Genomic DNA, 17,085 nt, shown 5'->3' with positions numbered 1-17,085 from the left:
ATTATACTACCCATTTAAAAACAACAACATATTTTTGATTTCTAACAATTCCCAGGCAGTGCCCGGAACTCCCCACTAGTATTAAACAAATCAAATAATAGGTTGCAAATTAATTAAATATGTTCAGTATGCTGTCACACAGTCCACATTCCAACTTTTGGTTTTTATCATTCATTTAAAGAATATGCAATATTCATTTAACTGGGATTATAAATTTAATGTGCAGGTTTGCTGAGACTGAATTATTTCATGTGCTTCCTCCCTCTTTTTTAATACATAAACTCTGGAAACAGAGATCTCGGGAGATTTTATTTCTTGCAGTCACAGTAACAGATGACTTTGGCCTCTCTCCCTCTCGCGCGCCCCCTCCTCGTGCAGTCAGCTGTTCTGCACATGGATGCCAACCACTCTGAAGACACTGTTTCCCCTCCATCAACTTCTGTGCCTGAAAACGTTCTCATTGGGATTCTGCACCACTTTTTGCTGCATAGTGATAAATCCTCATCCTCAACATTTGGCAGTTTAGGGAACAGTTTTCACAACATACATTTGGTTAACAGCCCTCATATATTTTACTGTCAAGACCAATTTTGCTATAGCATCTCCACAGGCACATGCTCAGTCAGTTTATACATAAAATAATGGATTAGGAGGGGGACATGTTAAGCCATCAGTCCAGTTAAGTAATCATCCAACATATGCATGTAATGTTGCCTGTTTAATGTCCCATTCTTATCGAAAGAAGGAACGAAGGTCTGATTTTAACACTGAAAGGGGTGCATAGTGAAGAGAACAGATTCTCCTCTCTACAGTGGCTTACCTAACCACAGATATTATCCTCAAGCGCTTATTCCCTCAGCCGAACTTTAATACTAGAAATAATTTGGCCTGGCTGGAAGCCATCTAAGGGAAAGTACAGTAGGGATGTGAACCATAGACAATGGGAAGGTTTTGCAACTTGCATACCCCTTTTGCAATTTCAAATCAGATCTCCTCTTCCTTCTTTATACATTGCTAGGGCAGCTCTGTTTTTCAACACAGAGCACTCCTGTCATCACGTATAGAATTGCTTTGCATTACAATATGCTCTCTGTTATTGAGAATACATGATTGTTGACTCTGCTGCTGATATTTCTTCTGCTTTGTTCCATTCATCCTGCTCCTTTCAATGCGGTATTCCATTTTCTTCTGCTCCCTTGTAATCTTTCACCTTGCTGTATTATTTGTTGCCCCCAATACAGTTATTCCCAGACGGGATATCTGATGAATTGGCTTTCGTCTTGTGTATGTTTGCTGCTAGGCATGATATTAAGTGCAACATTTCTGTATTGTAGGCTGCATTTTTATAGCTTCACTCTGTTCTTCCTGGGAGTTATGTGACTATCAATAACCTTGTGTGAATTATATATTATATTATATTTGTAACCCACTTTCCTGCTGGCACAAAAAGTAGCATTCCAAAAAAGAGCAAACTCCAAACACAGATCAAATATAATAAAAAGCAATCATAATGACAGAACTTGACTGAGAAAAGCACAAGCTCTCTACCTACCTACACATCCTACCTCCACCCCCTGGTCTCCAAAGCAAAATAATTTTAATATTTCCAGAAGGCTGGGAGAATAATGACCAAGTGTGCCTGCTATACAAAAGAATTCCAAAGCCTGTGTAAGTGCAAGGGATGAAAAGGCCTGCCTCACATTTAAAGTTGGGGTGGGGTGATCTGTATGAACAACTGCTCATTCATAAGAGGACACCACAGCTAATACTTCCAGAATGAAAGGCCCAAATCTCCCCATTGCTGTTCTCTGGAAACCAGACAGCTGAGATCCCTCTTGCCAAGTATAAATAGTAAAACAGAAGCTTTGTGTGCAAAGGTCCCTTGTTTAGTTCCCAGCATCTCCAGGTAGAGCTAGGAGATATGAACAGTCTTACCTGGATATGGACATAAGCTGAGCATTCACTGTGTATTATATGGAGAACTTGCAACTCTCGTCATTTCTTGGTGCACTTTGTTTTAGCTGTTGTTGAGGTTGTTTTTGGAGAAATTCTTGTCCAATTTATGCATGTGCAGCAGCAGCAGCCTTCCAGCTGGCCGGCTTCATACCCTGGATGTGTTTGCCTGCCTGGAACATCCTTGAACTCTGATAATGCCTCTTGCATGTCTGGATGGAGAACAGGGAGGGCTGCATGGATGTCTGTAGAAATTAGCCTATCCTAGAAAGGTAAAATTTGCAATCATTGCTCTGCTCACTTCCACTTCTGCCCCACCATGCACTGGTGTGTGGTCTCTGGGTGATTTCCCAGAACAGAATGCAGCCCTCAGGATGGAAAATGTTCCCCCTCCATGCTGGGGAGCTTTTGCCAATCACTATAGATAGAACTGAGGTAAATGGACCAATGGCTTGACTCTCTTGCTATGTTCTTCTGCTCTCTGCCAACTCTGTTCTTCCCTATCTTCTGTGTCACCGTCTTTCTCTGCTTCTTTGTTGTCTAAGTTTCAACTTTAAACCACATTAGATAACTTCCCACAGCCTTGACTTAATTGTGTTAGATGCTTCCCAAGAGGCCTTTTTTTTTTAGAAAGGAACCTCTTGCAGTCTTTTTACAAATGGAAGATGATAGTCAAATAAAGTCTATGGAGACTTCTCTAAGATTCAACTGATAGTTAATATATGGTAGTCAAGATTTGTGAACATATGGTAGCTAAGATTTAAGAACGTTTTGTGTATTGCTTTCTATGACAGCCCAGAAAAGATAATATATGCTGGCTGATATGTAGGATATGGTTAACACCAAATTAGTGTATGTTGTTGTTGTTGTTTAGTCATGTCCGACTCTTCATGACCCCATGGACCAGAGCACTCCAGGCACTCCTGCCTTCCACTGCCTCCTGCAGTTTGGTCAAACTCATGTTCGTAGCTTCGAGAAGACTGTCCAGCCATCTCGTCCTCTGTCGTCTCCTTCTCCTTGTGCCCTCCATCTTTCCCAACATCAGGGTCTTTTCCAGAGAATATTCTCTTCTCATGAGGTGGCCAAAGTATTGGAGCCTCAGCTTCAGGATCTGTCCTTCCAGTGAGCACTCAGGGCTGATTTCCTTAAGAATGGATACGTTTTATCTTCTTGCTATCCATGGGACTCTCAAGAGTCTCCTCCAACACCATAATTCAAAAGCATCAATTCTTCGGCGATCAGCCTTCTTTATGGTCCAGCTCTCACTTCCATACATCACTACTGGGAAAACCATAGCTTTAACCATACGGACCTTTGTTGGCAAGGTGATGTCTCTGCCTTTTAAGAAGCTGTCTAGGTTTGTCATTGCTTTTCTCCCAAGAAGCAGTCAACTTTTAATTTTGTGACTGCTGTCACCATCTGCAGTGATCATGGAGCCCAAAAAAGTAAAATCTCTCACTGCCTCCATTTCATCCCCTTCTTTTTGCCAGGAGGTGATGGGACCAGTAGCCATGATCTTAGTTTTTTTGATGTTGAGCTTCAAACCATATTTTGCGCTCTCCTCTTTCACCCTCATTAAAAGGTTCTTTAATTCCTCCTCACTTTCTGCCATCAAGGTTGTGTCATCTGCATATCTGAGGTTGTTGATATTTCTTCCAGCAATCTTAATTCCGGTTTGGGATTCATCCAGCCCAGCCTTTCGCATGATGAATTCTGCATATAAGTTAAATAAACAGGGAGAAAATATACAGCCTTGTCGTACTCCTTTCCCAATTTTGAACCAATCAGTTGTTCCATATCCAGGTCTAACTATAGCTTCTTGTCCCATGTAGAAATTAGTGTATAGATAATTATAAATAATTGCCCTTTTCCTCTTCCTTTTTATTGACTAGTGTACTAATGTAACTAAATATACTAGTAAGAAACACTGATTCAGGAAGGGGTTTGTGTCAGAATCCCCTCCTAAAATGAAGGGGGAAACCCTTCATTTTAGCCATGTCTTGAAGTCATTGTGATGTCAGTTGACTGACCGTCAACTGATGTCAGTTGACTGACAGGTAGGCAATCTCATTAGACAAATTCTGATAAGGATCTGGCCAGGGTAGCCAAAAGGTTTCCCACCCCTGGTGCATCCTGCAGTTCTGCTTTTTCTGTGAATGGGGCAGACACAGTATGACTTCCCCATTGCATTTAGTTTGGCTTTCTTGAGTGACAATAAACATGTCCATCTGTTGCTGATTCTTGTACTAGCCAAAACTGTTTCATCAATTTGGGAAGTCTAACTATTTTACAGTTGGTCAAAGTTTCCTCTCCTGTAAAGACATGTGTGTGTACATTTAGTTATGGACCAGTTTTATGAGATTTAACAGCAAAAACTATGCCTTACCCTCAATATATAAAACAATCCAGTAATCACAGGGGGGCACATATATCAAGGATGAGGAACCTATGCTTCTCCATGTGTTACTGGATTACAGCTCCCATCATCCCTGACCATTGGCCATGTTGGTTGGGCTGATGGGATTTGGAGTCCTACAAGAACTGGAGGGCCATAGGTAGTCCGTCTTTCATGTAACACTTCTACTTAACTGGTGCAGAAATGGCTTTTAGATGAGCAGAAAAATGCAACTTTGTTTGCAGCCCATTGTTGTATGTGAAATATTCTTGTACAGCATTAATGAGAATGATAAATAGCTTGACAGGCTGGCCAGGTGGCATGGCTGTGGCATGTAAGGTTGCTGAACAGGAGACCTGGGTATTTGGAGCAAATTTGGGATGCTTGTTTCCCAGGGCTGGCGGAAGTAGAGCATGAAGAGGAGGTGATGTGATTGATCTCTTTAGAAGAAGCTGCCAGCTGGAGTGCTTGCAAACCGCTCCTCCTATTTCTCCTTAAAGTCAAATTGATGGCAGCTTCTGAAAAAAGCTACCATTCACACATTTTTCTAACCATTGAGCTGTAGAGCCGAAAGCACAGTTACTCCTAAAGAGGAGGAACAGCTTATTTAAAGGGTCAGAAAGAGACACATATGGTGAAACAATGGCAGGGAACAGACCCCTGTTCTATGCAGCTGTTCTTTCTAACCTGTTTTTAAAAAATGATTTTGGAGCGGCAATTCATCTTACAGGGGTACATTTTATTTTTCTTATAGTAATTCTCCCTATCAAATATGCAGCCATTTATTTCCCCTTTGGAATTTAAAATGGTATTTTACAACCTCTTACTTCAGTCTAGTTAAAAGTGCTACTTTAATTTTCGAAGGGATTTCTACCCCAGGGTTTTTAAAGTCTTTGTAGTCAAGCAATCATCTAAATTGATGTTATATTTCTAACAAAAAGCTCTTGCATATGTTGTAACACTTCCACCTCCTTCCCTCCCCATTTCACAGTCTCTCATTCCTCTAACCTGTTACTGTGGATGAATTATACATTGTTTTTAGCTCTGCGGTTAGAAAATATATTGTGGTAAAATAATTGAATCTATTACCTGTAGAATTATGGCAGCAATACAAGACAGCATAACTCCCGGCTGTTTGGGAGTGGGAATGCTGTTGACTTCAGGGACTCTTGGGATTGAGTGAGTTTAATATGTCAGTAGGCAGGGGATTCTACAGATAACAGTACCATGTGCTTTGGGTAATATGGGCCTTGAGCAACAGGAACTGTGTGGGAACAATAGGGGTAGAAGAAGCCTCAGGCAGTGCCAGTTAGAACACCAGAGATTGTGCAGAAATAGCGTGTGTAGGGTTTATTGGAAGGCCAGATATGATATCAACAAAAGCTCCCCGCTACTTCTGCAGTATGTATAAGTTCCTCCTATTTTACACACAATATATCTTCTGATTTGTTCCATTACTTCCACTATGCTTAGGATTGTGAATGTTTGTAAAAAGTTAAGTGATACCCTTGGAAGGAACAGGAGGTCCAAAGTGAAGAACGTACCCTCCAACGTTTCTCAGATGAAAATAGGAACGTCCTATTTGATGATGATGATATTTGTACCCCGCCCATCTAACTGGGTTGCCACAGCCACGCTGGGCAGATTCCAACATATAAAAAAACACAATAAAACATTAAACATTAAAAACTTCCCTATAGAGGGCTGCCTTCGGATGGCTCAGGGATCAGATAACTCCATAGCCACCAACATTTCTCCTATGAAAATAGGGAGGTCCTAAGGAAAAGTGTAGGATGAGGGTGGCGCTGTGGTCTAAACCACTGAGTCTCTTGGGCTTGCCAATCAGAAGGTTGGCGGTTCGAATCTCCGCAATGGGGTGAGCTCCTGTTGTTCGGTCCCAGCTCCTGCCAACCTAGCATTTCAAAAGCACGCCAAAAAGTTCAAGGAGATAAATAGGTACCGCTCCGGCAGGAAGGTAAACGGTGTTTCCATGCACTGCTCTGGTGTCAGTGTTCCATTGTGCCAGAAGCGGCTTAGTCATGCTGGCCACATGACCCGGAAAAGCTGTATGTGGACAAACGCTGGCTCCCTTGGCTTGTAAAGCGAGATGAGCGTCGCAACTGCAGAGTCATCTGTGACTGGACTTAACTGTCAGGAGTCCTTTACCTTTTAAAGGAAAAGTGGGACATTCTAGGATTAAATCAGAAACTGGGAAGGCTTCTGTAAATCCAGGACTGTCCCTGGAAAATAGAGACACTTTCCTGAACCACCTTGATTAGTCCATCTTTGTTCAAGTAGAAAAGTGCCCCAGCACTTGCCTACATGGATTTCAGTAGTCAGTAGATCTTACTGTATATCACCAATGGCCATGACAATGACTACATGGATTGCATTAAGCTATAGCTTGAGGTTTCTCTTGATTGATTTTCTTTCTTTCTTTCTTTTTTTTAAAAGTATGTCTGGTTATGTCTAATGGTTAGCTCTAGGCTCACTGAAGTGTGAAAGCACTTATACTAGGAACTGGACTGAGACCACTTCAAATCCATTGTATTGTAAACTTGCTAAAGTGCTTTCAGATAACATGGGCTGAATTCTTTCACATAACGTTCCTGATTTTCTCCCGCTAAAAATGTGAGCTAAAAATAGTTTTCAGTGCCCTGGACAGTCATGCTTATTTTTTTTCAAAATGGTAAAAGCAGATGGGTGCTAAAATCTGTTAAGAGTGTTGTGGTGAAAATATATTTATTTTTTAAAACTAAAATATTTTTCAGCCATATCTCACATTAATCTAGTATGATTTTGATCATTTTCAAAAATAGAGACATCTGTACAGAGTATTAGCTGTACAGAGTATCAATCCATAGTAGAGTTATACTTTGACCTATAGGCATAGAAACAGTAACATTTCAAATTTAAGTAATTCAAACTTATTTTATTAGATATATTATGTTTTTTCACTACGCACATAAACCATATACAAAAGCAAATACTTTGAAAACAATACTTTGAATTAAGCAATATGAATATAGTGTTTGTTTTTGCATGGCCCCACCTTATACTATAGCATTGTTACTATGCATCATATGCTTTTTTTTTTTGCTAAGACCTGATTAATCTTTCTGCTGCTGTTATGGACCATCTCTCTCTCTCTCTCTCTCTCTCTCTCTCTCTCTCTCTCTCTCTCTCTCACACACACACACACACACACACACCATGGCAAGGGGTCCTTGTGACTAGTGCAATCTATGTAAAGAGGCTTACTATTTTGATCGCCCATGCAAATGCCTCACCTTCCTGAGAGATGTTGGCATAGAAGCTTTCCACTCAAAAGAGTCAATCTACATGATAAGACCTCTTAATATGTTATGACAGGGTTGACTGAAGTTCCTTTCATGCAGAACTTAATGAATGAGTGACTGTAGTGAATGAGGCAACCCCCATAACTGATTTAGAACACTGGTGCAGATTTTTTGTGTGAATGTCCATGCTGGTCTACAAAACCAAAGCTGCATGTAAAACCAGATAGATTAGTCTCTTAGAGTAACTAGTGTGATTACAAACTATTAGTGCAGCACACTGGTATAAGTGAATTAGAGGATTGCTACATATTCTTCAGTAGAAAATACCCTAACTCCCAGATAAGGAAGATTTGTCCATATCTGAGAAGGTAATCCAAACTCAGGCTGCTTACTGTCTATCAATATTAGGAAAGAAGGAGGCAGAGAAGCTGCTTGGAGTTGGGATTTTATTTTTAAACATGAATTTCCATATTCACATGCTAATGAATGCAAAAAAGGAGGAAAATTTGAATGTGTAAAAGCTATAAAAAAGGGGGGGGGGAATCCGGCTGCTCTTACAAGATCATATTTTCGCTTCAACGACTTAACCTTGGGTCTCCTTTGTCTCTTTTTCTGCTGAAAAGGTCTCATTCGATTGCAAGAGCTTATTAAGGCTCCATCGCGGTACAACCTGCGACTAAAAATCCGCCAGTTACCAGCTGACACAAAGGATGCAAAGCCCTTGCTCAAGGAGATGAAAAGAGGCAAGGAATTTCACGTCATCTTTGACTGCAGTCATGAAATGGCAGCAGGCATTTTGAAACAGGTAATTACACCCCTTTCCTAAATACAACTCTAAGGTAAGCCAGAGACGGTATTGAAGTGAAGGTTTGGGAAACCTAGTTATAATGATGGAACCCCGTTAGCAGTGACCAGAGTTATTGTCACGGCACATGAAACATTGACTCTGGAATGCTCAGCCTGTGGCCCCTAGGGCTGCACGAGGCCCTCTACCTAATTTCATGAAGCCCTTGCCCTAGTTTCAAAAGCCTTCTGTCAGTGATTAGTTCAGACCTCTGGAAAGAGCAATCTATTGTTCCTCCAGCAGCCTGCTGGGTGGGGAGCAGTTGAGAGCGATAGTGCATGCGGGTGGGGAGAGAATCAGAAAGACAGCCGACAGAGGTGGCAGAAAAGAGAGTAGCCTGAGCCGCCTTTGGTTTGGTGCCCCATGTGTCTTCTGCTCCATCTATTGATTAGTATATGGACCCCAGCAGGTTGCCCTAGAGGGAATGTAGTTCTCAATCATTCCAGGATGCAGTCTGATGGCATATGAGGCCACCACTTTGTTGAAGTCTGGATCTATGCCTGGATAGGAGACTGCGATATAGAGGTGTGATATAAAAGTAAGAAAGCAAAGAAGCAAATATATGGTTTCCTGTCCCTGCACTAAACCAATGCCAAAAGCAAAGCAAGGGAAAAAGGAAAACATTCATTCCTCAAATGGCTCTTGAATTCCGAACCATAATATGCAGGAAAGGTGCCTCTATATGCTACCAGAAGTATTCTAATAATGTGGATTGTTTACTTTAGTCGGGCAGGCTGCTACCCTAGAGTAAAACTTCCTGATTTATTTTCACCTCTTCTTCATCCGACCATTGTTACGTAAAGCCTCAATATATCTAAATTGGTGTGGTCAGATTGCTTGCACTCCACAGTTTCATCTGTTTGGATGTGGTCAGCGTTCACCAAGAACCTCTCCCCAGTCACATCATAACAACAGCAGTACTTAAAAATGTTGGCACCACAGAAAGTTGCAAGTGAAGAGGAGAACATTTCTAGGAGGTCAAGAACCTAAAAGCACTGAGAAAGTATTATGGTCTATAATATAGACCCAATATTGGGACATGTGCAGGCTCCAGAGTGCCTTGTATGTGGTAAGGGTGTTTTCGAAAACAGGTCCACATCATGACATTGGTGAACTGGGTCCCATACTGACTTGCCCACTAGAAGGCAGAACTATTTCCACCTGGGCTTGAAGTGAGTGACACTGCTGGAGGAGAGCAATGTAAACCTTAAGCTCTTCATTCAAATTAGCAGGACAGATTTATTTGGGCTGGGTCTGAGTCACGTGTCAACCTAAGTCTTGGTGTTTTCCACAAAATAGTTATTCATAAAGTCACAAAATGTGCATTACCTTGGTTTTATTACGATATCTCGTTTATTGGACATGGTAGTCTGCTCTAGCACAGAAGTTTGTATTTTGCAAAGAGGTGGGTAAATATGTGCACCTTTCCTTTCCTTGAAGCTTTTGTTTGGAGACTGCCATTGTTCAACCACCTGAGCAGTGGAGATGGAAACTAATGAAAACTTACGGTATTTTGTCTCCTCTGTCCCATGGTCTTACTTGTGTTCATAAATACAGGTGAGATCTTAACTTTTTAGTCTGTTCATGGGAGGAGAATTGTGCTCACAGAAGGGATCCTCTCAGCAGTTCTGCCTCTGTTCACAGATCAAAAAGTTAAGATCAAAGCCATACTTTTGTTGGATCGCAGCCTAAAAGTGCAACAAAAATTGCTGATGTCGTTTGAATATTCATACGCTTTAAGACACTTGAGTCCAGAGTGTTTACTAGTTTTGTGCTAGCTAAAAACCCAGCAACCTGAACAATAAGTTAGTCCATCAGCCAAGTTGCATTATTTATAATGGACCAATAGGTTGTAGGTGAGCAGCAACTGTGGCTTTTATTAGTTTCTCTGTCAGCAAAAACAGCCCTGTACTATATAAGTATTAGAGCAAAGTGGAATCCTGGATTTATCACTCCCATCTCCTTTACACAGTAAAAAGATTTTCTTTGCTGAATTATCTCTTTCCCATCTTGCTTATTAATGGCAGTTATTTGTCCTGCCTAATGCTCCAAATATACAAAACCAATTCTCAGGCTACTTCCTTGAGCAGATCAGGAACATTGACTTGAATATATGCAGCCATGGATTTACTTTTCTTAGGAGTGCACTTTTTGCATATGAATTATTTTGTTAAATATTTCTTTTCTTTCCCTCTTGATACTCGAAGCACTCTAGTTCATTTAATAACACAAATGTCTGCGTCTTTTTAAAAATTAGGCTTCGGCACTGATATGCAAAGTGCCCCCATACCTTGCCACCCGTATTTGAGTTGATTATGTGTGTAACAGCATGATGAGAGTTTCATATTCTGAATTCATGCTACATATATTTTGCGATGAAGAGCACCGCAATGCATTCAGCTGGCAAAGGATGAAGGCAGTTGCATTTTAATACTCCTATTTATTTTCACACATCTTATGCAAGTTGGCTTTAAGACTTAGTGGTGTTGTCTAGAACCAAGCCTTGCGTTCCCCCAAGCCTCTGGTGTAGGAAAAGAGAAGAACAAGCACTGTTCTCTTCGCTGACTTCCTTCCTTGGAGCATGAGGTGGCATAGCATAAATGCCTGCTCTGAGTTGCTCCCTCTCATGCTCCAAGGTCTTTGATGTGGGTAAAAAGATGTAGAAATTCAGCAACTCTGCTCTGGAATCTCAAAGCAAGCAAATTAGCAGCCTTTTCTGACCTTGCCTTCTCCGTTGAAATCTTAAGAGGCTTGTGAGCCGGGGTCTAATACGTTCCTGGGGTATGACGGGACTGCGTCTTACCTCTAGCCCACCTACCCATGTGGGTAGGTGAGAACATTACCCTTTCCTTCTGCTGTAGCTTAAGAGCCAGAAAGTGGCAGTCTGATGCACTTGCATGTTTGTAATGGAGAATGAAGCCCACTCTGGGATTTGGATACAAAATGGAATAGACTTCCCTACCCCTAATCTATATGTGGTGTACATTCCCATCACTGTGTAGCAGTCCTAGATGCTGATTTTTCAACCCTTCCTCTTAATTCTTAAAAATCCATATCAGAAGATTAAAGTTATTAGCCACAAAGCGTGGTGCTGATAACACCAAGCTTGCAGGTTTGAACCCTGTATAGGACAGCTGCATATTCCCGAAATGCGGGGGGTTGGATCAGATGATCCTCAGGGTCCCTTCCAGCTCTACAATTCTATGATTATTTACCAAACAAAGAAGATGGGTACAGTGAGGCTTCAGGGATATGCTTTTAGCCCCAGCCTCTGAGGTCACACCAATTTCCCCAGACTCTCACATGTTTAGGCTGCAGCAGGGAGCCTCAGGGAGCTGTGAAGGTGTTCAGCCTAAACTAATGAAGTAAGAACCACAGGACTTTGGCAGCAGGGCTGAAAGTGCTGCCCTGTTGTATCAATGTTCTCTTTTGATAAACAAGGCCTGAAATAGGCTGTTCTTTGTGCTTCTGTTTGATTGTCTCTTGGTCATCAGAACAGCCTTAATTCCTCTGAGGAGCTGCCCTGTTTGGTGATCTTTCAGGCATTCTTCTCTGTTTTGCCCGTCCGCCCCACAGAGGGAAAACACTGCAGAGAGAAGGTGTGACTCAATCACAGGGATGAAGCAAGGCGCCTTCCTGATTCTTGTCATTCAAGACTCCTCAGTGCTCTTTTGTGCACCTCTTTACAGATTTATTTAGTTTCAATTTCAGCTCATATATTCACAATAGCTCTTCCTATTTTCATCCATTTGTCTACATGACACCATCTTGGTGGATGAAGGAAGTTAGTTCTGACCACGGCAACATTATTATTATTATTATTATTATTTAAATTCTTTTTATTAATTTTCACATTAGATCACCAAAAAGAAAAACAAATAAACGGTTACAACAGTTGTAAAAAACCCCAACACACACAAAAAAGAAAACTAAATAAATATCAATATATAACGTATAAACAATGTCGATTTCCATTACGCTTCTTTGTCTTCTCATTTATATCTTTATATCTTTAAGTATTTTAATCAATCTTCTACACATCTATTGACTTCCATCCCTCCCGGTTTCAGGCTTCTTAGTATGAATAGTTTGTTTCTCCTGCAGTTGATAGTTATAATGATTTGCACATCGTAAGATCTATATCAGTCCTGCTATAGTTTTTAGGTTCTTGTAATTCCCTTCAATATAAATCATAAATTTATTCCAGTCATTAATAAACTTTGTATTCTTTTGGTTTCTAATTTTTTGTGTCACTTTTGCAAGTTCTACAAATTCGAATAACTTTGTTTGCCAATCACTAATTGGTGGGATACTTTGGCTTTTCCAATTTTGGGCAATTAATAATCTAGCGGCAGCTGTAGCATACTGGAATAATGTCTTATCTTCTTTTTTAATTTCGTCCCCAATTATTCCCAGAAGAAAAGCCTCTGGTCTTTTGGGAAATGTATATTTAAATATTTTTTTTTAACTCATTGTAAATATATTCCCAGTATTTCTTCATTTCGTCGCATGTCCACCACATGTGGAAAAAAATACCTTCTTTAGTTTTACACTTCCAGCAAAACTTATTCCCTGTCTTGTACATTTTCCCTAGCTTTGCTGGGGTAATGTACCACCTGTACATCATCTTTTCTAAATTTTCCCTCAGTGTTACACATGCTGTGAATTTCATTCCGCTAGTCCATAAATTCAGCCACTTATCATACTCTATATTATATCCCAGATCCATTGCCCATCTTGTCATGACCTCCTTTATTTCCTCATCTTTGGTGTCCCATTCTAATAGTATATCATACATTTTAGGTAATAATTTGGATTTACCCTCTATTATTTCTATCTGAAATTTGGATTTCTTCTCATTCATCCTTACTTTTTTATGTTCCGTCCATATTGCGTTTATTTGGTGGAATTGTAACCAGCTTGTTAATTTCTCTTTCAGCTCCTCATATGTTCTCATCCTCCATCCACTTTCTGATCTTATTAGTAGGTCCTCATAAGTAAACCTTTTTCCTTCCATATTGGTTTCTGACCACGGCAACATTAGACTCAGTCTCACTTATTAATCCGATAAATGATTATGGAAAATCTAAACTGCACAGCTGAAGCTGATGTGCTGCTTAGAAAGATTTGGAAATAACACCGAGGAGTTGGAAAGTAGCCCTGGTGCTTTATATGAGCCATTAATGCTTTAAAAACGTGCCTGCAGTGCTTGAAGCTTAAGTGCTGCTTGTGGGGTAGGGTGTTGAAGTGTTCTGTGTTTGCTGCCAGCCTTCAACCTCCCTTTTAATTGAGTAATATTGTTCACTTGGAGTAACTCTACATTTTTCTCATTACGTATCCTTTCTGGTGAAGACGTATAATAAATACAATTAATGGAACTATTCTCGATTCAGATTTTTGGTTGGCAACTGAAAGCTCCCATTAATATGTAAAACTGTAAGCTTCTTTCACATTTGCAGCCCTAAACAGTTCACTAATAATCTTTCTATCAGCAGATTTGCTTCATAAATTCCTTTAATAGCAAGTAATCTGCTCCAACTGCTAAGGAATGATTTGCTTGACCTAATTTTAATATGATTCCAGCCCTATAGTTTCATCCCAATGGTATTCTTCAGAGAGCCTTTCATTATTCATATAGGTGTGATTAAAAGCAATGCTATGTGTAACCTTAGAAATATTAAAAGCAATGTTATGTAACTTTAAAATAATAATAATAATAATGTGTGTGTTTGATTCCCCCCCCTTCCCTTTAGGCTTTAGCAATGGGAATGATGACAGAATACTATCATTACATCTTTACCACATTGGTAAGTAGCTTATAGGAATCTGCTGGCGGTCTCAGACAAAGGCCTTTGGTTTCTTAATTATATTGCTTGACAAAGTGAAAGTGGTCTCTCAGGAATAGAAGAGAAAGAAGTACTGAGTGTTTTCTCCTCTTGATTTTGATAAGTTGCAGCGGAAGCTCTGGAGGATGGTTTAATTAATGTTCGTAAGTATTATTCTGGAAAACTGACACTCCTTGTGACGAAATTGGAGGGCAGAACTGATTTTATAGTTTTGCAGACAGTTATTTGTTCTGGAGAAACACACAGCATGCAGTTCAGAACGAGCAGATCACTTCTCCCTTCTTTTTGGAGGAGACTTGTTTGATCCTATTTGTTTTGCAATAAAAAAATGTTTGTCAACACCTGGGAACATTTCCGGTTTTTAGACAGCTTGTTGTATTTTGGCTCTTGTAATTAGATGGGGGAAAGTTCTATCTGAATAGGAATAGCTTTGGTCCCCTTTGTAAACCTGGTAGCCACTTGAAAGAATAGACAGGAGCACGGAGGAAAGTCTCTAACCATTTGCCTCCCTAAGTCATAATGAGATCATGCCAAAAATCTGCATTCTAGCTTTCTTGTATTCCAGTTTTTGCCCCACACCCTTAGAGGAACTCACCAACATACAGGCAGGACTTGGAGCTCACAAACAACCAGAAAACTGTAGTTGTTAGGCTCTTAATAGATATACATTATATGAAACAGAGGAGACTCTTGGAGTCCCATGGACCGCAAGAAGATCAAACCTATCCATTCTGAAGGAAATCAGCCCTGAGTGCTCACTGGAAGGACAGATCATGAAGCTAAGGCTCCAATACTTTGGCCACCTCCTGAGAAGAGAAGACTCCCTGGAAAAGACCCTGATGCTGGGAAAGATTGAGGGCACAAGGAGAAGGGGATGACAGAGGACGGGATGGTTGGATAGTGTTCTCGAAGCTACCAGCATGAGTTTGACCAAACTGCGGTAGGCAGTGGAAGACAGAAATGCCTGGCGTGCTCTGGTCCATGGGGTCACGAAGAGTAGGACACGACTAAACGACTAAACAACAACAACAATAGGAAACAGAACAGCAATCCTGAAAGTTTTGCGATAGTTTCTAGATCCATTCAAAGGGTTTTCACATTTGAAACCTTAAATTCTGCCTGCGTCCAGAGTGTCCGATGGAGCATTCCTTCCTGTGTGGGGAAGGGCCATTGCTCAGTGGTAGAGCATCTGCTTTCCTTGTGGAAACTTCATTCCCTGGCCTCTCCAGGTAGGGCTGGGAGGAACTCCATCTGAAACCTTGGAGAGTCGCTGCCAGTCAATGTAGACAGTCGTGAGGAAGAGATACCAATGGCAAAAGGCAGCTCATAGTCCCATGCACCCAATGAGGCTTGTATTGTGTGGAAAGAATGAGATGACTAGAAAGGGACATGCATCCTCATTCCAGTTAGCAGCCTTCTGCTGTCAAGCAGCATTTGTTGGTTTTGATATGTCTGTGAAGTTGAGGGGAGAGAGAAGCCTACAAATTAAAGTGGATTTCAAAATGAGCCACTTTCAGATGCTGCTGCTGCTGTAAATGTCAGCCGTCTGCTGCATACTTTATCGGCACAGATTTCTTCTGGATATTCCTGCTGGAGATCCCGAGTGATCCAGTGGTTAAGCCCAAAATAATGGCAAGGAGGCAGATGGTAGCAGTTCTACGGCTGATTGGACCAAGCCTAGTAAACTGGCTTGCTGGAAGTCTGTCTCTCTTGAGTTCCTTCGAAGAAAGAGCAAGGGGCCAGGCCAACCCATAAATGAATCGAATAAATAATAAAATAAACATGCCATAAAAGTTCTGCACTTCATTATCAGGCTTCTGGACTAATTACGTATCCCCATTTGCTAATTAGGTCTCGGGAGCAGGCTGGTGGGAGGGTGGGTGTTTTGCCCCCCTGAAGAATTGAATGTAAACTTCAGCAGTTGACAACTGAGGATAATTTGGGACATGCCAGGAGATGATAGATTTTTATGCTCAGCGGAGCCATGTAACTTCTATCACTTTTTGGCTCCTCTGCTTTATTAATTACTTCTTACCTGACACAGCGAAAGTCGTGTCCAATAAATTTTCTAGTCACGCTGTTTAGCTGTGCTGTTTGGAAGTGTACTTTCCCATGATTGATTTGGAGCCTAATGTAATAGCTCATTAATTCTCTGAACTGTTGTGCATATTTATTATAGTTTTGAGTAAACAGGAATGTGTTTAAATTACATAATTATTTATGCTATTGTCCAAGGTAGTCTGGAAGCCACCCAAAATTTAAAAAGGTGTGTGGGGGGGGGAAAGAACTTTGGGGCATTATTTCAAGCAGTTCTGCACCTAGCCAAACCTGTTTCCCTATACTGTGGGGGAAATTTGCCACCTCCTATCATGTCTTGGTCATGCCATCTCTTAAATTGTTATTGAGAAGTGCCAGACACTTTTGCACATTCACTTCTGTTCTCTCCTCCTAAAACACTATAGTCAGGAAGATGGACTGAGTCAAACTATATGTGGTAGTGTGGGTATGTATACTGGAAAATTAATGTGTGATTGGACTATATCTTGCCAGATAGGTAATTAGGTCTTGGCACTTTTCAGCTGTGTGAGAATACTGTATAATTCTTACTGCTTCTTCTCCCCCCGCCCCCACCAACTAAATAGTGTCTTAAAACAAAGGTGGAAGGGCAGCTCAGTGTTTTGGAAAGTCACTGTGCATTGTAGCACAGACCCAGAAGAAGCATCTACGTGACCTAGTCACATTGTGAAA

General features: G+C 40.8%; 1 protein-coding gene across 4 annotated transcripts in view; it reads left to right on the top strand.

Moving 5' to 3' along the window:
• The window catches only part of GRIK2 (glutamate ionotropic receptor kainate type subunit 2), a 455,416-nt gene that overhangs the window by 187,522 nt on the left and 250,809 nt on the right, over window positions 1-17,085 (top strand). For all 4 annotated transcript variants that reach the window (XM_079971607.1, XM_079971606.1, XM_079971608.1 and 1 more), the window contains exons 5-6: window positions 8,271-8,452; window positions 14,245-14,298. In XM_079971607.1, coding sequence (XP_079827733.1) covers window positions 8,271-8,452; window positions 14,245-14,298 — 236 coding nt within the window. The remainder of the gene's footprint in view (window positions 1-8,270; window positions 8,453-14,244; window positions 14,299-17,085) is intronic.

Source organism: Podarcis cretensis, assembly GCF_951804945.1.
Source record: "Podarcis cretensis genome assembly, chromosome: 3".
In the NCBI taxonomy this organism is placed as follows: domain Eukaryota; kingdom Metazoa; phylum Chordata; class Lepidosauria; order Squamata; family Lacertidae; genus Podarcis; species Podarcis cretensis.
This window is presented reverse-complemented; position numbering and strand designations above follow the sequence as displayed.